Source organism: Passer domesticus, chromosome 2, assembly GCF_036417665.1.
Source record: "Passer domesticus isolate bPasDom1 chromosome 2, bPasDom1.hap1, whole genome shotgun sequence".
NCBI classification, from domain to species: domain Eukaryota; kingdom Metazoa; phylum Chordata; class Aves; order Passeriformes; family Passeridae; genus Passer; species Passer domesticus.
In genome coordinates this window covers 86,545,358-86,566,481 of record NC_087475.1, presented here as the reverse complement: position 1 = coordinate 86,566,481, position 21,124 = coordinate 86,545,358, and the positions used below count along the sequence as shown (strand labels likewise).

Genomic DNA, 21,124 nt, shown 5'->3' with positions numbered 1-21,124 from the left:
ACCCTGCTCCCCCCAAAGGGCATGGGAAAAGGCAGCGGGGATGGCGGACAAAAATGCACAGATGGGAACGTGGCAGGGGAAGGAGTGGAAGACTTTGATTTGCAATTTGTTTGCTCAGCATTTCATCTCTGGATGAAGCAATGCTTAGTTTGCAGAGGATAGGAGAGAGAAGCCTGTGTGCAAGAAAAAATTTGTGATGGGGGAGGGCAACAGCTCTTTGCTCCCCAGTTTTAAAGACCAGGAGCCAACTTTTCTTGCACCTTGTCTCTTTTCCCCTTCAGTAACCAAACCATGGGGCAATAAAAGAGGACACAGGACACTGAGGATACTCTAGCCCATTTCCTCAGTCAGGGACTTTGGGGGGGTCATGAGAAGAGAGGATGGATGGTCAAGCTGGTGACAATAGTAGCTTAAGACAGGGTTTTACATGAGGATTTGAAAGGCTCCCTAAGACTTTGTCACCTTTACACTCATTCATTCAAAGCAGGATGAGAACTTGCATCAGGCAGAAAAGATTTTCCTTTCTTGTATTTACTCAGTCCTGTGTCCATCTGAAAGGTATCACCCCCACCCTCCTCACATGATTCCCAGGCTCTTAGTTATGTTTAACAAAAAGAAAGGAAAAAAACCTCCTGAACCACCACTCAGCAAGCAATACACTATGTGGACACATGGTTTTGTGCTCACTTGAGCTAAACCTCCTCCACAAATTTTCCTTTTGCCAAATGTTTCTGAGTGGGAGCGCTGGAAAAATAAACTCCCCTGGCGTGGTGGGACACAGGCTGGTGGCCAGGCTGAGCTGAACCCCGGGGGCTCACGGCCATGGCCAAACCCCTGGGAACCCCTTCCCAGTGCTCTCTGCAGCACAGGCTGTCAGCTGGGAGACATTTACTGGGAACAAGTGCCTATTGTCCCCTGTCAAGATTGAGAGGCAGCTCGGTGGGATAAAAATACAATCAAGTGGAATTTCAGCCTTCCTTTTTGTCCTCTTGGCTTTACTTTTACTCTCATGCCTGCATAAAGCCCCAGCACTGGTCCTTCTGCCTGCCTTGCTTTTAAACCTAGATAGGCAGCTTTGAAATGACACCTTGAGAAAATTATTATCATTATCATCTCTAGAACAGGTCTCTCCTATTATTACTATTATTTTTCCCTTTTTTGCCTTGCAGCACTGCTCCAGCCCACAGCAGCCTGGGGGTTTTGGATAGCATAATGGGGAGGCTATAGCAAGATTGAAGGTGGCAGGAAAGTTGCCGTATTTCCTGGAATAAAGACCTGGGTAGTATCTGGTTTCCAGGGCACAGCTGAAGTAGTTCAAAGCAAGCATGTGTCAATGATTGCAAGGTCCATACTGCCTCTCAGGAAGAAATCATGGGCAGCTCTGTCGGGGCATGCGTGCAGCTGATGCCCATCTGGTTTCTTTGGTGCCTCTGATTCCCCATGTGGAATAAATACACCAATTTCTCCAAGGCAACGGCTCCTGTGATCCTTGCATGACATTTGTTGCACATATGCCAACTAATAATAATAAATATGCTAGCACTATTGCTGAAAGGATACACAGAGCAATAAAAAACAAACAACACTTAAGAAGGACAAGGAGAATAAAAGATAGCAAAGGAAAGCAGTAGCATGAAGTTAATGATCTGAGATCAAACTGGAGGAACTAATGGCCCTTTTTTCACAACCTAGTTAACCGTATGAATATTGAAAACCTTCTTCATAGTCCTCCAGCAGGGAAACACACAGCAAGTCTAAAGTGAAGAAAAAATTAGCAACCACTTCCCCTAGGAAAACGAGGACATTGGGGGAAGCTGGTTCATAAATTGGCCACAAGGATAAAAAACCTCTATTATTTCCAAAATCCTGCTGCAGGATGAAAGAGGGTACTGAGCAGGCATGAAACTCCTGCATCCCCAGAGGCCAAATTCTACTCTGGTTCTGCAGCATCTGCCCCATCCCCTTTTCCCCATAGCTCCCTCCTCAAGTGCCTGGGAACGGTGATGGCCAAAGCCTCTGCAACACATAAGCACCTAGGAGCCATTTCCAGCCAGATGAGGACCCCAAGCATGTATTGATCAGTTTTACTTCCAGCAGACAAGGCCGTCCCCGCTGTTGAAAATAAACCCGTAAAGGCTAATTCAGCGTGCCGCAACAAGTCGGGCGAGTCCATCCATGCAGACTGGTACTGCCTGGTGTTCCATCCTCTGTATCCCTCCATCCTGAAGTCTGATGAGGCATGCAATTGGAGGACTGGCTGCCACGTGCAGATTGCCACCCTGACTTTGCTCCAAAGCATCTGCACTTTCAATCTGTCCTCCTTACAGCTGGTTCCTTTTTGTTTTTGTGGTGTCTGTCGTTAAAGAAGCTTCATTAATGCAACAGGAAGATGAGGTTCACCTCAATTTTGTTTAATGTTGTGAACCAGCAAATCTTAGCTTGCACGGGAGGAGGTGAGGTCTTTGGGAGCATCTTTGGGCCAATGCTGCCCAAAGCATGTCCAAAGGAAACCTCAGGAGCAGGAAGAGTCCCAAATTCATTTGGGGAAGATATTAAGAAGCTCTTTTTGCCTTAGAGCAAGCAATCAAGGCAAGGTTGGACGGGCTCTGAGCAACCTGGTGCAGTGGAAGGTGTCCCTGGCCACAGCAGGGAGCTGGAACTAGATGATATTTAAGGTTGCTTCTGACCCAAACCATTCTGTGATTCTATGATACCATAAAGTATTGCTCTGACATCGATTCTCATCTGTTGATGATGTTCCAGCACTGGAGGTAAGTGCAGTGATTTCTACATGGAGTGAAAAGACAGACAACGTGAAGGTTGGTCTCAGGGAAAGCTGATGCAGAAACCAGATTCACTGGACAGAAAAATGCCACTGTTGCTTGGCTGGAAGCAACCATAGTTGTGGGGTCTCTAGAGGCATCTCTGCTTTCCTGGGAAGGCCAGTGTTTAAAAAATTAAAAAGCAAGCACAGCAGTTTGAGCTCCCCAGAACTTTCTGAGCTTTTTTGGATGGTCTTCACTACGCAAATATGACTTTCTGAACTTTTTTGGGTACCACTACATAAATTATTTTTGGCTGCAAACCTTTACGGTTACAGACCCAAATTCTGATCGTTGTGGCAAAGATTCACCACACAACTGCAACTTCGGCTTGTGTTTGTAAAGGACTACAAGACCACCACCTTCACTTCTTCAAAGGATCATTCACAAGTAACAGCAATTAAAGATTTGGACCTGAAGCTTTGCTGAGGTGCAGGCTGAACTGACCCAAAAGAAATCAGCCTCACCTCTACTCTCAGCATGTTGCAGCCATGCAACACTTGCTGGACTTACTCTCCCGACAGCTGAGATTTGGTTCAGTTTAGTAAATATAAACCTGATGGAGATGCACGATCTGACCTCCATATCCTGGTTATCCCCAGGCCAAGAAAACAACTGGGAGTTACCTGTTCCTTGTGATGCAGCTCCAACAAAGTCCCTGGGGGCCCACGCCACCATAAACCCTGTTCATGAGCCCCATCCATTCCATGGATGCTCACAGGACTTTCCTGCCCATTTAAAATATACTTTTTGGATTGAGACCCCCCACGCAACTCCATACAGACTGCAGCTTCTCACACTACCACATGCTTCACTGGCTGCTACAGAATAGCTGCAAGTATTTGAAAATAGCAATTAAGCATGTCTGAAGTTTGGCAGTGGAATTTATGTCAGCCAGGAACTGAGAATGGGTCTCCAAAAGTTATCACTTGATTTATTTCAAGAAGAACAAAAGAAATTACAGAAGACATACAGGTTATGGAGAGAAGATGGGCAGAGCTGGACCACAATCCCAATATTGCCCTGGCACTGATACTCATCTGTTGATGATATTTGTCCAGCACTGGAGGGAAGTGTGGTGAATTTTATGCAAAATGGAGAGACAAAGTAACTTGAAGGCTGGTTGAACCATTTCCAGCTCAGAAGCAAACTTACATTTGCATGCAACAGGCAATAAACTCAATCTGCTAAGAAAAGCAAAGACAGGCTGTGTAAACTGAAAATGCCATCAGCAAGCAAACTCTAGCCCTGAGGCCCTTCTTGCTAGTCTTAAGTTTAAAAACAATGACTGAATTTTAGAAGTTCATTTGCTTCAGTGCTCTACAACCTGGCTTTTTATTATGAATAGGCAGAAAAGGACAGAAAAATATAAAAACATGATCAGCCTTCCTTTTTGTTTAATAACAGCCCCCAAACCACTCAAAGTACTTAAAACTGGTGAGATAACTGTCCTGATTTCAGGGAGGACGGGTGTGGGTGGCATCTCCCAGCACGGGAGGGGACGTTTGCATTGGCAGCTGAGGCAGAAAGCCTCCACACAACCTAGGGAAAAGGGAAAAAATGAAAGAAAGAAATAAAGAAAAAACCCACCCAGAAAATAAACAAAAGCATTCCTAATAAACTGGAAATGTCATACTACATCAGGGATCACAAGATCGAGCCCAAAAAGGTCCAAGTGGCAAGAACATGCTGTTAAAAACAGATGGGAAAAACAAGCCGGGAAAGGTTGAGACTGTGTTTCTAAACTTCTGTTCCCAACACAGCTTTTAGAGCTGGTGCTGTTCTGGCTGGGGAGACAGCAGGGTGAATTACCAGCTGTCTGCATCATCCCAATAGTCCCTGTGGAAACCTTATAAACAGGAGGATGGGGGAAAGAGTTTTACACTAAAATTCCTACGAATTCGACTTCGGAAATGTAGATTTTTCCAGCTTCCTAAGCACAGGCTCAGCACATGTGGAGTGAGGTTAATAATACTGCTTTTTAAAATTTTAGCCTTGGTTTTGTGGAGTCCTGCTTGGAATGGGATTTGCTCCTCACAGCATGGCTGTGTCCAGGCAGAGGCTGAGGCTGGGTTTCTGGATTCTCTGCAGCACATGGGGATGGCCAAGTCAGCCTTTCTGTGCTCATTCCTACTCAGCTGAAGATGGACTTACAGAGGCAGCTCCACTCAATGCCATAAAACCAGGTGCTCAGCCACCAAATTACAAGTCACGTGCTGGGAAAAGTGTGTTCCTGCTGACAGCCCCCTGAAGATTACACATTACATGAAAAGGAGAAAGGAAGACTAAAATAAAGCAGACAGAAGACAGTACCAAGATAGGAAGCCTGCAGAGAGCTGTGCAGAGGAAACCTCTGCGCCTGCCACCTCCACGCTCAGCCCACCATCCCAAAGGTGACTGGGGATGAAGCTCCTGGTGACAAAGTCCTAAAATACACTGGATGGTATCAGCTATTCCCTGAGATGTTCAGAGGCCTTTCAACGTAACAAAATAGCAGAGTTTATTGTTCTAGAGGACTTTTTTTTATGTAACTCCTCCTCCAGTCCTGAGTACATGAATACACAGCTGGAGCCAATACAGCTCTGCCTGCACAGGGACCTGTTTGGGGTCCACAGTTTTCAGATGCATTCAAGCCAAGATCTGTTATTCAGAGAAAGGGGGTCTAGCCTGGAAGAACTCAAATACTTTTGAGCTCCAGCACCTGGAAGATCTCAAAAGTATTTGTAAATATTGGGGTTTGGCTCAAGTGCCTTTTTATGCAGGAAGAGCGTGGGGGAGAACACTTTTCGAAGCACAAACCAAATGCTATTCTGAAATTTAACAAGTTCGACTGATTTCCTCTATTATTTTGCATTCCTTCATGCTTTAGGCTCCAGAAGATGCCTAAATATCCCAGTGCATAGGCTGCCAGCACAGCTTTTCCAGCCCAGCAGGAAGTAGCAGATATCTTCAGGGAGAGCCTATTTTTGGAGAGCTATCCAATTCCAAACTAAGCCTTCAAACTTTTTGTTGCTATTATTTGGATTAAGACAGCAGAATGGGAGAGCTGAGGCATTCCCACAGCAGATCACATTGCTCACACTCCTTGTTTTCAGTGGCAGAAGAGGGATTTTGTATGTATGTAGGACATGGCTGGAAGTCCATCCTGCAGGATTTTGTTGAAATCCTGAGCTGGTATGTGGGCACCTGGACACTTGGATGCAGTTGTGTTTAAATTTCAAAAAAACAGCTCTTAATTCTGAACAACTTATCCTGTGTGAAGCCAAGATGGATGGAGAAGACTATTTTCTCTTGTACCCAAAACACCCCAAGTGAAAAACATGTCTATAACAAAGAATTGCATGACAATAGCTTTTTACATTATCCAACATGTCTGTAGAATCAGCAGCCAAGAGCAGGACACCTCAGAGCCCCCCTGCTGAACAATTATTAATTAAAATTAAATTAATTGCAACATCCAGTGTTGGGTTTTTTTCCTTTTACAGCTCCTATTTTACACATTAAAAAATATTTAGTCACCATCCCTCAGCTTATTCCTTAAGATTAATAAATCAAAACAGAAACACTGGGGAGGATGCAACAAAAAAAAACCAAACCAAACTAAAACCCCCTTGGCTGAATTTAATTTCTATTAGAATCCTTAGTCATGATGGAAATGTTTTTATAACCACAAACCTCCACTAAATTATCTTAACAGCCTCTAGCTGTTGTGCTGATGGCCGAAACAGCGCAGTACATTACTGTCTCACCGTACAAAATTATACACATCACTATTACACCATGTTTCAGTCCCAGCCTCTCAAAAGTGGAGCAGATTTATTCTTGTTACCCAACTGAGCTCACCCACCAGCACACACATGTGCCCTGCCACGTGTGTATTCCCAAAACAGAGTAAATCCACCGATTTTGGCACAAACACCCTGCCCAGCGCGCAACAACCACTCACCTTTTCCCCCTCCTTTCCCACGTCTGACTGACTTTCCGCTCATCAGGTTTTCCTGTCTGGCAGCTGGAACAAGTTTTTAAACAGGCCAAATTCACTCCTAACCTCATCCGATGAACTTCAAGGCAAGGCACGTGTGAGTGAACTTGGCTCAGGAAACTTGGAATTTCTCAGCTCAAGACTGCAGGGACTGAGCATGCTGGGATGCATCTTAGGAATGGGAAGACATAGATGAGACTGAAGGATGTTGGCGTCTGGTTCCCACCTCTGTGACAGGCTTGTTGCAACCCCTGAGATATTCACTTAGTCCCTGTACACTGTAATTTCCTACTTACAAGGCAGGGCCAGTAAAGATCCAATATCCAGTAAGCAACCTGGTAGCCCATGGGTGGAAAGGTTGGAATCTCACTGAGTGTCCAACCTCTTGTGCCAACTCTGCTCTGCTGGGATGTGCAAAGATAAAGCAATTTGTGTTTACAACCCATCCCAGTGCTGTAATGCCAAGACCCTGGAATATTCAGGGTAGGTGTGTGAGTATTTGTGAGAGTTCAAAGTGTAACAACCAAAGCTTGGCGGAAAGAAAATGAACCCAAGCCCAGACCTCACCACGGGGCTTTGGGGACAAAAAGGATAAAGGTGAGAAAATAGAAGAAGCAGATATGATAATATCCAGGAATATACACTGATCAGGAATGAATGTCCTGAGTTACAACTTGAAGAGCACCAGAGCCACATTTCTGATTGTACTTTGGTGCCTCATTTTCCATCAACCAGTATTTTGTTGTTGTTGGTTTTTTGTTTTTTTTTTTTTTTTTTGGTTTACATTTTTGTTTTGTTTGGTGTTTTTTTGGGGGTTTTTTGTTTGTTTTGTTTTGTTGTTTGTTTTGTTTTTAAATACATATAACAAGTCAAAAGTCTCCCATGCTTTGAAGGAAGGAAATCCAAGGTTTTGACCAGGCCCTTCCACACTGACAAAGCAAAGTTGAACCATGCCTAAATTACAGCTGACTCAGCAGCAATGTGCACAGCAGAGGGGAACACATAAACCCCAAACATGTCATTCTGGCTTCTCACCTTCCTCCACAATGTGAGCTACAGTTGGTTAGTGGGAGGCTCCAGGTACAAAGAAATGCAAAGAACAGGCTTTAAAAGCTCTTCTTAATTACAAATGCAAATCTTGAAGCTTGTCCTTCCCAAGTGGTATTCAACAACTTAATTCTGTCTGAAATTCCGAGCGTGTCAGAGCAGCAGGTCCACACTTCACCCCACATGCCTTAATGAAAACATTTAACAGCACTGACCTGGTCATGGCAGACTCTCCCAAGAAGCAGGCTGGACAGAGAAAAATCACCAAGAGAACTGAAACACCCTGCTTAACCAAGAAGTCATAAAAAAGCCTCATGAACAACCTATACATTGCACAAGTCAGGATTTTCTTTATGTCCCTTTCTCCATCCCAGCCCAAAGCAACCCATGAGGCCCAAGACAAACTCATTGTGTGAACATCTAACACACACTCCTGAGCACAGAGTATTTTGTGAAGCACTGTCCATGACACCAACCTGTAACATGCTGGGCCTTCTGCTGCACATGAGGTGCCTTCAGTATTAAAAAACCCCAAACAAATAAACCTTGCAGACAACCTTTTTCTCTACACATGACTCTGTCTTCAAATCTTGCTCCTCAGCGCACCTCCCTGTGACAGCACATGATACATCAGCCCATCTGCATGCCAGCTGGCTGTACTGATTTGATGCTAAAAAGAGTGTATTGATTGATTCCCAGTTGAAGCCTCAGCCAACATGTTTTTCAAGTGTTTGAGACAATGGCCTGAACCCTTCAGGCACTCCCTCCCTTGGGTTGACTTTGAAGGGAGTGTAAGGAAGCGGGTGAAAATGGCTTTGGGAGCCACTCTGTGGCTGTGGTGCTGGATCTAGCTAGTCTTGGACCAATGCACATCCCATTACAAGTGGAAACTCACTAAAAAGGAAAGAGGAAAGAGCCCTATCTCTTGGAAAGACTCATCAACTGTTTGACTGCTTTAAACCTCAAAATAACAATTTTGTTCCTTTCCAGTGTTTTCTTCATGCTATCAACTTCTAAAATTGCAGATATTCACATTATTTACCTCACCTACTTCATAAGGTGCAAATTCAGAGCTGGTAGGAGGAGGCAGCTTCTCCCCCACTGCATATCAACAGCAGGGGCAGAACTTGCTGAAGGATGAAGAAACAAAAAGATCTTACAAGCTTTAACATCTATGACCTGCTCCCCTTTTGTGTTTGATGCCAAGGGATCAGACACATCTGGTCACCTCTCCCAAGCATAAATCTCGCCTCTCCAAGAGTGGGTTCCAAGATGGGATGGGACATCACTCTCTTTGGTGATGTGTTAAACACTTTGGGTCACTTCCTGAAGAAGGACCCTGGGGTCCTCACATCAGAAGTCCCACAAGCCAAGCTGAAATGCTGTCCCCCCTCTGCACGGACAGCAGCCCTGAGGACTTTTATCAGGGCACTTTCTCGTTCACTTTCCTTGGAAGGTGGCTATCCTTTGCTGCTTTGGAGGCCTGCTGTGTAAAGCTTTCCCAGGCTCCTAATCACTCTCATCACCCATCTCCAAAGACGCTGGTGTCAGGGGTCCACCCACACACACATTGCTGCACGATAAAGTCCTGATTGTTGGCAGGAAAACTTCCTGCTCCCTGTCCTGCCTCACTCCATACACACAGAGAGCTCAGAGAAGGACCTGAACAGACAACGCTCAGTTAAAACCTCAAGTGCCAATTTTGAAGCCTTGAGCAGGGACCAGCCTAAAAAATTTCTCAGCATCTCCTTCTGGTCAGGACAGCTAAAAGGACTCCTGTCAGTCTGTACACCCCACACCTTCTGCATCTCTTATTTTCTTTCCTTTCATTTATATTATTTATTTATTCCTCTCCCTCCAAGGCTCTAAGGAGCCAGATCACAGAGTGCCCACTGTCTGCATGGCTGCTCCTATGGATCATAAGGCTGGAGGTAGCAGTAGGGCTCAGCTGCCAGCTCTGTGCCCCTCTCTCCTGCCACCCTGGCCCTGTGCCCTGACCCCCAAAACAATGAGCTCTTCTGTTCCCCACAGCCCGCTGGAAACTCCGGCCTGACATTACGTGTGGTGGGCAGTGGGCGAGGCAGGCAGGGAAGGCGAGACCGGGAGAACACAAGCCTCAAGTCATCCATTCTTCCGTCAAAGCAAACAAGGTTTTCTTGGGAGCTTCCTATCTGGAGGGAGCTATTTAGGAACAACACAGTGACCCAGAATCAAAGGAGCTGTGTGCAGTTGATGGCATGGAAGTAGAGTGGCTGTTTTATGCTGTCAGTCAGCCAGAAGGGACATTTACAGAGGGGCATTTATGGAAGGGGCACGGAGAAGATAAGGCTCTGGGGAGACCTCATTGTGGCCTCCAGTACTTAAAGGGAGCTTATAAAAAAGAGGGAGCTTTTACACAGGCAGATAGAGACAGGAAAAGGGGGGAAAGTTTTAAACTAAAAGAGAAGATATGTAACTTAGATGTTAGGAAGAAATTATTTACTGTGAGGGTGGTGAGGTGGTGAGGTTGTTCAGAGAAGCTGTGAACGCTCCCCTGGAAGTGTTCAAGACCAAGTTGTATAAGGCTCTGAGCAACCTGGTCTAGTGGAAGCCACCCCTGTCCATGGCAGGGGTTTGGAACTAGATGATCTTTAAGGTTGCTTCCAACCCAAACCACTGCAATTCTATGATTCTATGGTTTATTGTACTTGCCCCTTCCTGTGCGGGATGGCTCTCAAACACAGCATCTGTGGGCAAGCATTGTGAGAAGAAAGGAGATCTGGACTTGCTGACGTGGCCTCTACAGGAGTGGTAACAGAGACTTTTAAATGGAGAGTCAACTACCAAAACCCTGAGCTGAATTGCATAGCCAAACTTCCTTTTTCCATGGGACACAGGCTCAAGCCAAGAGCATCCAGAGAGCAATAAAATCACATATTCACCCCTACAAATAAACAAACAAACAAACAAAAAAGCCAGAAGATCCTTAAATAACAATATGGATGAAGATCTGAAGAACAGATCGGTAGCAATGACTAATAACCCCATTAAGCACTGTTACTGAAATTATTATGAGATTAAAAAATGCAGACAAACGAAAGCACCGCCCAGTTCAGCAGCAGCACACAGTACCAAAGCTCCCATGTATGTGTAACACAGCTCTTCAAAGCTCAACGTTTAAAAGACATCCCAGTGACACCAGTAGAGAGGAGAGAAATGAAGGCTTTCTAGCCACTTTTGGAAACGAGACAGAATCCCTGGTTGGATATTATGTTAAGTGGCAAGAAAGTGGATTTAGCAAGTCAGCTTGCAACTTTTGGCAGCCACAGGAAAGTCCACTGGCTTGTTCTGAAGGTCAGTGAAGAACCAGAATGGGTGAGGCAGCAGCTGGGATCATCAGCAAAACTTACATCACTGAAAATCCATGAAATTCAGGAGACTGCAAATCTTTGACTCAAAATGTTATTTCCATCTTACCATATGGATGCGGGACCTGGAACTCCACCAAAGAAATGTCTAAATGCCTTCCAAAGCAAACGCCTTTGGAAAATACCAGGTTTAAATGGAATGAGATGCATAACAAGTACTGAAATGCTATTAGGACAGTGTCTTCGATCCGGAAGACATGATGGAAATAGTTTGGATGTGTCCAAAAGGCGTGGGGAAGCACAAGAAAGAATAAATAATAATTCTAAAAAAAACCAACCAGAAGATAGTTCAGTCAATAGATATCAGTTTCTGTCAATAGATTATTATCTCTGTAATAGAGAGAACAAACATACAGCACTTAAAAATTCAGAGGCCATGTGGAGTCTGGAGTGGGCAGAGACAGAAAAGCTTTTGAAGCAACAGAAAAGAAGAAGCAATCTGAACACTTAATACAGAAAAGTCTAAGAGCTGTTCTCAACTGGACCTGCCTCAAAACCATATTTAAACTATAAATAAAAATATTCCATTTCTGCCCAAGAGAGAACTTCCTACCCTGAACACACAACATTTTGGGGTGAGAATATCAGATTTGGATGGAGAAATTCATTTCTAGGCATTAGTGTAATGCAGACAACCAGATTGATGCAATATTTCCCAGATCAGAATCTTCTCCAGGAAAAGTGCACAAGAACTCAGCAAAAAAATAGGAACCAAATATGAAAACACAAATCCAGAGATGAAATCAGCTCCCCCCTTTCCCCCCAGGTTGCTGGATTTAGTCCAGATTCAATGGAGAAACAGGCACTGCTGGCTATCTTACACAGCAAGAAATATATGCTTCCAGCACTCAGATTTTCCTCCTGTCCTTCAAAGGCACAGCTTGCAGGCTAAAGACAGCTAAGAACAATTTTTTTTGACCAAAGCTGCTTTTAAAATATTTTTAAAGATTTTCTATTTAAACGCAGCACATATTTAGATTGCTGTATGACTAGATATGATTGATGACATATGTACGACGGCACTGTGCAGGCTTGAACGCTGACCTTGAGGAAATCCTCTTTGTGTGCTGCAAGGTCGTGGCAGGCACACCTTGGTGCAACTGTGTGTGCCTGGCAGCATGCAAATGGTCTGGATCTCTTCTTAAGGTCTCAGGTCTGTTTTTTGTGAATCCACACAATGAATGTTTGTTTTTTCTGTCACTAATCACAAATAAGAAAGAAAAGTGATCACAGAATTACAAAAGATCCTGAGCTGAAAGGGACCCACAGGCATCACTGAAGTCCAGCTCCTGCCCTGCCTGGGACACCCCAAGAGTCACACCATGTGACCGAGAGCATTGTCCAAATTCTTCTTGAACTCTGCCAAGCTTGGTGTTGTGACCACTTCCCTTGGAGCCTGTTCCAGTGCCCAACCACCCTCTGGGTGAAGAACCCTTTCCTAAAACCCAGCCTAAACTTCCCCTGACACACCTTCATGCCGTTCACTCAGTCCAGTCACTGGTCACCACAGAGATCAGTGCCTGCCCCTCTGCTTCCACAGCAGTTGCAGACCACAATGAGATCTCCCCTCAGTCTCCTGTTCTCCAGGCTGAACAGCCCACGTGCCCTCAGCTGCTCCTCCTAAGGCTTTCCCTCCAGAGCCTTCACCATTTTCGTGGGCCTCCTCTAGACACTCTTTAATACCTTTGTATCTTTCATACACTGTGGCACCCAAAACTGCCCCCAGCCCTCGAGATGAGGCTGCCCCAGTGCAGAGCAGAGCAGGACAATCCCCTCCCTTGCCCAGAGTCAGCTGCCAGGGCAGTGCTGACTCACATTCGACTTTCTGTCCCCCAGGTCCCTTTCCGTGGCACCGCTCTCCAGAATCTCACTCCCTGTCCATACTGTCCGTACATCCAGGGTTGCCCCATGACAGGTGCAAAATTTGGTACTTTCCCTGTTGAACTTCATATGGTTAGTGTTTGTCCAGATTTCTAGTCTGTCCAGATCTTTCTGTAGGGCCTCTCTGCTTTGGAGGGAGTCGACAGCTCCTGCTAGCTTGTTATCATCAACAAACTTAGTATCCCTTTGAGTCCTGTGCCCAAGTAATTTTTTAAGATGTTGAAGAGCACTGGCCCTAAGACTGAGTTCTGCAGAACCCCACTAAAGATCAGTCACCAGCCATGCTCTACACTGGCTCCATCTATAGAGCCTCCCACATTCACTGCCAATTTGCTGTGGTTTAACCCATGATAACCACATGATAACCACAAAGCTGGTTTCACTTGGCAGCAAGGTGGAGAAGCTACACAGAATGGCAGCAAAATGTTCCTCAGCTCTACTGCTGCTCTACAGGCACCCTGAAGTAAATAAAAACCTCTCTCTCATTTCTTATATCTCCTGAGATACATTACGGAGTCACCACCGTAAGGTGCTGAAAGATCCACCTAAGCATTATGATAGGAAAGTGAGACTTTAAAGACTTTAAATGATTACTGAAAGGAAGGGCCATTTATATTAAAAGCAGTAATTTCCAAACCTTTTGGATCAACTCATCTCAGAGAGATCCTTGATGACCTTGGCAGCCTCATCATCCAAATCCCTCCCTGATAGATGTATCATGTACTTCCCTGGACTAGCTGCAATCCGTTTCCACAGCTTCACACATCCTCACTCAGCAGCCTGCGAGCAGCTCGGAAGCCCCTGGCTCAGGTAGAAACCATAAAGACAAGGTGAGTTTCCAGCTGTGGGAATAACCCTGAACATAAGTGCAGCCAAATCACTGACTTGCTCTGTGCCTTGGTTTCCCCATTAGACCAGACTTTTCATGGCAGATGTGGTCTCCCCAAACATAGCACGTAGAGCCCCAGTTGTCTCAGCTGCTACTGTAATACAGATAAATAATTTTTGCTCTGCCTTTGAGTCACTAGTATAAATTATGTGCTTCGGTCTGGTAAACACTTTTGCATCATGTCTTCCATCTGATAGTTGCTAAAAGAAAAAGGGAAAAAAATTGTTTCAGTATCACTTCTGCTCTTTTTCAAAGAGAAACAAAGTCGGCTTCCTCACACACTTTCCTTAAGTACTGTTTGTCTTTCTTAAGTTCCACCTGTGCTTTACCACCATTAATCTTTTACATCCACTGTGGACTGCCAAGACATTCAGCCAACACTGAAGTCATGACAGATAGCTGAGGATTCACTCAAGCTGTCTCAACAAAGCCAAAGTAGCAGGAAAACACATCAGGTTCACCCCCCACACAACCAACCTCTGTGGGCATCTCCACCTCAACTGAGGCACTGCCTCAGAACACGCACGAGTTATTCCTAACCAAACCAGTTTGGGTTTCAGCAGCTGAAGAGGTGCCCCAACATGTGTGTTGGCAGCAAACAAAACAAAGACTGTCCACCTTCACAGTGAGCTGGACTACAACAGCTCTACTGCTTCTGAGATTCTTGGCTCCACATTGCACCTTACAGAGGTGTAGAAAATGTTGGGTTAGAGGCAACTCAGGAGGTTTCTAGTCCAGCCTTGCATTTGAGGTGTCACTAGATCACATCAGCTGCAATTTTTCTAGCCACGTCTCTCAAAGACTGAGACCCTGCAGCCTCTGTGGGAACCTGTTCCTTTACACCATGACCCTCTTATTGGAGGGGCTTTCCTGAGACCCACCCTGAACCTACAAATCTGGGTTGTGGTTGTTGCTACTTATTTTGTCACCTTCTACAATCAAGAGTTTGACTCCATTGTTCCCACAACCATCCTTCAAATATCTGCCTGATACTAGATCACAATGACAATACATCACCACCTGTCTGTTTCCAGAAAATGCTACAGTGGACAAAAGAATGTAGGCCCACACTCAAAAAAATGACCCCAAAAGGAGGGGATAGGACCTCTTCCCCTCTTGTAGGGAAGAGGTCGTATGTTTTGACTCATCAGCAATGATGCAGCAGAGAAACAAGTTAGAGAGTGGGACCTTTGTGCAGCATTGCACAAGAGAGCTGGTGTAGCAGGAGTGCTGGCAGGCACTGCCTTTGCAAGCAAAATGCACCCCCTGACCTGCAAAACCTTCTCTGGTGGAGCAAGTGTTCATCCCTCCTCTGAATCATGGGGCAGATTACAATAGCTAAAATATATTATGGTCTTTTGGAATCAAGCTGGGAGATTACATGGGAGGAGCAGGGTGCAGCACGGCGGTTTGACAGATGGAATAAGTGCAAACTCATGGAGTTTCAGTGCAATCAAAATTTTCTACAACGAATTTGTCAGAGGACTTCCCTGAGTCCCATCAGGAGATCCAGGTGACATAATCAGTGCCCTTAAGCCTCTTAGCTACCTCTCCCTGCATCCAGGCTCAAAATCCATAAATTCACCCAATCCAGCACTGGAAGGAACTTCTGGAGAATTTGTCAAATTTATTCCACTGCCTCTAAACAGATTCAGCTCTCTGAAGTGGAGTTTGGCCAACCTGCACTTCAGAACTGCCACGATGGAGACTCCAAGCCCATCCCAAACCATCTGTTCCACTGTTCCACTCCTCTGGCAATCAGAGGTTAGGAAGTTTTTCCTACACTTGTTTCCCTTGCTGCAGTCCAAGCTCAGCACTTCTTGGCCTCCAATCACCAGCCATGTAGAACAGTTTACTCCCTTTCCCTTCACAGCCACTTTTGGCATACTTGAGGACTGTTATTCCTCCTTTCAGCCCTCTCACCCACAAAAAAACCCCATTTCCTTCAGACTTTCTGTTTTCTACATTTTTGCTCATTTTTTGGTGCTTTTCTCTGGCATGTCTGCAACTATTTCTATTTTTGTTAATGGGTAGAGCATCCTGAATGAGGCATGGCACAGCTGAGCATGTGAGTGACCAATTAAAACTCCTTAGAGAGAAGAGAGAGAAAAAAAAAAAGAGAGAATTTTGTACAATACCTATCTTTTGTACTTTGCTGCAGAATAAAGACATGTTCTTTCTTCTCCCTGCTATAAAATTTCATTCCAGTCAGCACTGTGCCAAACTCCACCTGGCATCTCCACTACTTGACAGCCTATGATATCTCTGCACTAATGGTCCTACTTCAGTGCACATCCCACATTCTCATTTAAGGACATCCTTAAAAAGCATTTTCAGGTGAGATATGAAGGATCTACTTCAGGAACCTAAATAAACCAGTCATCAAGGAGTTGCCCCTAGGAATAGGGCTGCAATCAGTAAATCAGCCCTTTTTAACCTCTTCTTGCTTGTCCCATCAGAGAGGAGCAGCTCCTCCAATGACTTTGATTAAACTGCTTTTGCTTGATGTAAGAATGACACTGATACACAAAGCCAAACCCAGATAAACCAGCTGGGAGGAAAAAAACCAAAACCCAAAGCACTAGAAGACTGTACACGATGAGAAGCTTTTGTTTTAGGCAGAACTGCAGACATACATCTCAGCCAGACAGAAAATACTCTGACTTCATGGTACATAAATGAGCAGGCAGAGCACTGATCTAATGATAGGGAGCTAAGCTGCTCTACGACAGCACTTGTTTTTCACAGTGCTTCCCTGCCAGACAGTCCACCCCTGAGCCCATCGTGCCGGGCAGCAGACAGACACAAAACACTGCTCCAAACCCATGTCTAACACAGGAGACAACAGACAGGCACGTCCAGCAGCAGAGGACCAGGAGACAGTGAGTCAGTACAGGACAAGCACAACACGCACTGGTCTCGGCTTGTTGGTCACACAACTAAAGCCCAGGGTTTTGTTTAGGGATTGGGTTTTTTTTAAAATTTTTTCACGTGTGCTTTAAGGAGGAGCCAGGAGGAGAATTAAAAGACAGTTCTGTGCTTTGTGGCTGTGTACAAGGAGACCCTTTCATGCATGAAAGTCAGAGAGGCAAAAGGTAGGAACAGGCTTTTTAATAGGGTCTTTAGCAAAAGGACATGGGACAATGGTTTTAAAGTGAAAGAGGGCAGATTCAGACCAGATATGAGGAAGAAAATTTTTTTAAATGGGGGTGGTGAGCTACTGGCACAGGTTGCTCAGAGAGGTGGTGGATGTTCCATCCCTGGAAACATACAAGGCCAGGCTGTGCAGGGCTCTGAGGAACCCAGTCTAGTTGAAGATGTCCCTGCTCACTGCCAGGGGATTGGGATAGAAGAGTTTTAAACCTCTCTTCCAACCCAAACCATTCTATGAATATACAAGAAGTGTTTGTCTGAAAAAAAGCAATTAAGCATGGGGACGAGGGAGCTTGATGTCCCAGGCAGAGCAGAGGTGAAAAGAGATATTTTGGTACTTCAATTACTTTTGACCTTCCAATTGTTTGCTTAGCTTTTATTATCAATATTACAGTAACATTTACAGCCAAACTGCCCAGAGTCTACATGAACCCCTGTCTGCAGTTATGAGGCTGAAAAAAGGCACACTTTGTCTCAACCTTTAAGCAGTCATCGTTTGATCATTTGAATGTCCCTCAACAGAAGAGAAACTCACAACACTGATTATTTCCCACAGTGTTGTACAAATAGGTCCCACAATCTCACATAAACACAATCCTCTGAAGTGAAATAGAGCGGGCACTGCTGTAAATGCAGATTAATGCTGCACAGCTCAGGTGTGGAGAAGAATCCCCTTTCCCAACCACCCCGGATGGAAGTCAGAGAGAAAATTTAGTACTTTCCTTTCTTGCCATAGATCTCCTTGAAAAATAAAAGCAAAACAAAACCAGGCTTATAAAAGCACAGCACTTCAAGGACAGTGTTAGTAACACACCCATGAGCAGACACATACATTTGAAATGCACTTGTCAAAGAAAAAATAAATCTATCCTCTCCCCTGTGTCAATACAGCCAGAGCAGGAACTTCAAACCCCATTAGCAGCATCCTGCAGCCTGAGATTTCTCCTCTGAGATCTCAAAGCAGAACATAAACTGAAGACATAAGGAAAGTGGCAAAGCCAGCGATTCAGTACCTTCCCTTTGAGGCCATACAAAAGCCGGCATAAACTGCCTTTTGTGCACGAAAACCAAAGTCCAACCATGTGGGTTTATTGTGGACAAAGGCAGGTTTTACGGGAAGAAAGCCATCACCCTCAGGCTCTGGACGAGCAAGCTGCTCTGAGCTACACTCAAGGAGAGCCTGATCCACACACCAACACCCTAAATGCACACCACAGCTACATAAATACAGTATCAGTAATAATGCATTAAAAAGCAAAAGGACGAGGCACCACCAAGTGAGACACAGTTCAAGCGAAAGGCCAACACTTTCAAATCCAGCCACTGATGCAGGAAGCTGGTGCAACTGGTGTGACTGGAAGGGAAGTCCCACTGACCACAGCGCCGGGACCACTTCAGCGCAGAGATCCCCTCGAGTGACATCTGCCAAGCATCGCTTCCTGCCCTGCGGAGGCTGCGTGGGATGGCCGGGCACATCTCAGCATGGCTGCATTTCCTCTTGGGGGAATGAGGATGTTTTGAAAACATAGGTGGCTTGCAAAGCACTTTGGGATGTATGTGGATGAAAAGCACTCTTATGCACATCGATAATTAGCACTAACCGCCAGCGTGTCACACCCTCCATGCAGAGCATTCAGCAGATTTATTCAGCTCTTGCTGGAATGCCAGAGCACAAGCTGGATATTCAGACAGTGATGTGAGCGCCCTTTCATGGGGCAGATGCTGGGGAGCTAATGATGTTTGATGAGTTAAGGCCATTGGTGACTCAGGATCAGCAATTAGTTGATTTCTGCGGGAGGAAGGTGCTTCGCTCCATTAAGCTAAAAGCATCCTCCACAGTTCAGCATGCACAAAGTCATTCTGTCCACCTCCCACAAAGCCTACCTGCGTTCATTAGGGGGTTGATACTTCCCACATAAACACTCAGGTTTACCTTACTGGATTCCCTAGCAGTTCCATCCCTCAGCCCTGTGCCAACCTGATATGCCCTGGAAGAGCTTAAGCCACACAAGGAAAGAATTGCCAAGAGCAACTGGACACACAGTCTAATGCAAAGGGATGTGATACCACTGATATCTATGGGGCTGAACCCATTTTGGGCAAGGCTAATAACACTCTATCACAAATCAGACACAACCTCAGCCCTGCTCCAGCCTGCAGTACAGGACTACAGACATCCATCTTCCTCTCAAGGGTAGGCAGTGATGCTTCCATCAATCAGTAACAGGCACTGGGGAGACACCGGCTGCACTTGTTCTGCGTGCCATTCCCCAAATGCACGCAGGCAAAAGCAACAGGACCAAAGGATGATCTGGCTGGTGTCCCTCCAGGAAGGGAGAGCATCCAGCTCCTTCCCAGAGGCTGCATTCCTGTCATCTGAAGGGTGGCTGAGGCTGGTCATTGGTGTCAGGGAGTGGGACCCTTGACATCCTGGGGGGCGATGTGCCGAGTCACAGGACAGCAGCGCATTTCTGAGTGCTAATGCTCGTGGCACATGGCAGGACTGTCAGGCGGAGGACGCAAAGAACAGTTATTTCTTTCAATGAGTGGGGAATGTGACAGAGCTGGCATTTGGACCCTCTTTTTACAACTTCTTTGAAGTGTTTGATCTCAGCCGCTTACGACACAAAGGCTATCGAAGCGCTACTGGTGCTATCTTCAAAGGGTTCGGACGTTCAATGATTAATAGGAACCCTGCACGGGATGGGGGAGAGCGACTATTATGGGAATGTTGGGGGGGATCCAAGATGCGTTAGTACCTTTACTCTTTGGGACCAAGGTACTCCCAGCCTCCCCTAAAACAGAGGACTTCAAAGGCGGGGGTGTGACCGTCGCAGGTCCCGGGTGAGCCCGGCCACCGCGGGGCGCAGCCAGAACGGCCCCAGCGCCGTGTCCGCTCCAGCCGCGGCCGCCACCGCCCATCCCACCACCCCGGGGCAGGGAGCAAGCCGGGGGGCTCGGAGATGCTCCCACCCGCCTTCCCCGAGAGGCGGGGAGCCAGGAGCGCTCGTTCCCCGCCCGGGCAAGGGGCACCCCCGCCCAGCCGAGCCTCCGCGGCGCCGGGAGAGGCGGCGGCAGGTGCACCCGGGCTGGCGGCGGAGGAGCGGGGATGGAGGCGGGGGGGATGGATCCCGGCTTTCCCGGGGCCGGGGCAAGGATGAGGTGGGGTGGGCTGAGACTTACGTATCTCCGTAACTTCTTCTCCGGCGGTGACTTTCGGAGCCAGCCCGAGCACACCACCTCGCCGCCGCTCATCGCGGCAGCCGGGCGCCGCCGGGCGCTGCCTCCCGGCGCTCAGCGCCGGCCGCGCCGGCCCATGGAGGGCGGGCGGGGGTGGGTGGGTGAGCGGACGGATGGATGGGTGGGTGGGTGGGTGGGTGGAGGGAAGGAGGGAAGGAAAAAGGGAGGGAGAGATGGAAGGATGGATGGGGGGGCGGCGAGCGCCTCCCCCCGCCGCCGCGGCCGCTCGGCTGCGAGCGGGGAAGCAGGAAACTGGCTCCTTCCCGGCTCACCACGCCTCCGCCCGCCCGGCGCCCCGCCAGCCCTGTTAAAGACACAAACCCCGCGGGGAGAGGGGCTGCCCGGCCCCACGCCGCCCCCGAGGGGCTGCCGCTCGTCCCTGTCCCCCCCGACTCATACAGTGCCTACAGAGAAACTTTATCATACTGCAGCAGGTGATCTCTAACAGCGCAACGGTTCCTTAATTGAAAAGTACAGCTCCTCACAAACCTCTCCCCCGTAAGGTTTCATTACCCCAGGACCCTTCCTCTCTCTGGATGGAAAAGGTCCTTCTCACCTCGGAAAGGCGAGGCTGGTTTTAGCCTCTCTGTGCTCAGGGGCTTATGCCTGAGATGAAGGTGCCATAGGAAAACAAAGAAGTTGAGCAAGAAGCAGCCAAACACCAGTGATGCCAAAAACCCTCCTGGAGAAAAAAAATAGCAAT

General features: G+C 46.7%; 1 protein-coding gene across 5 annotated transcripts in view; it reads right to left on the bottom strand.

Annotated features, from left to right (window-relative positions):
• Positions 1–20,667, bottom strand: part of GAB2 (GRB2 associated binding protein 2) — a 93,461-nt gene extending 72,794 nt beyond the window's left edge. The window contains exon 1 of one of the 5 annotated variants that reach the window (XR_010356573.1): positions 20,365–20,667. Coding sequence is in view for 4 of the 5 variants with exons in the window: in XM_064409725.1 (XP_064265795.1) it covers positions 20,365–20,436 (72 nt within the window). In the remaining variant the exon portion in view is untranslated. The remainder of the gene's footprint in view (positions 1–20,364) is intronic. The other 4 variants (XM_064409725.1, XM_064409726.1, XM_064409727.1 and 1 more) reach the window with 4 other exon arrangements.
• Positions 20,668–21,124: the final 457 nt, after the last annotated feature.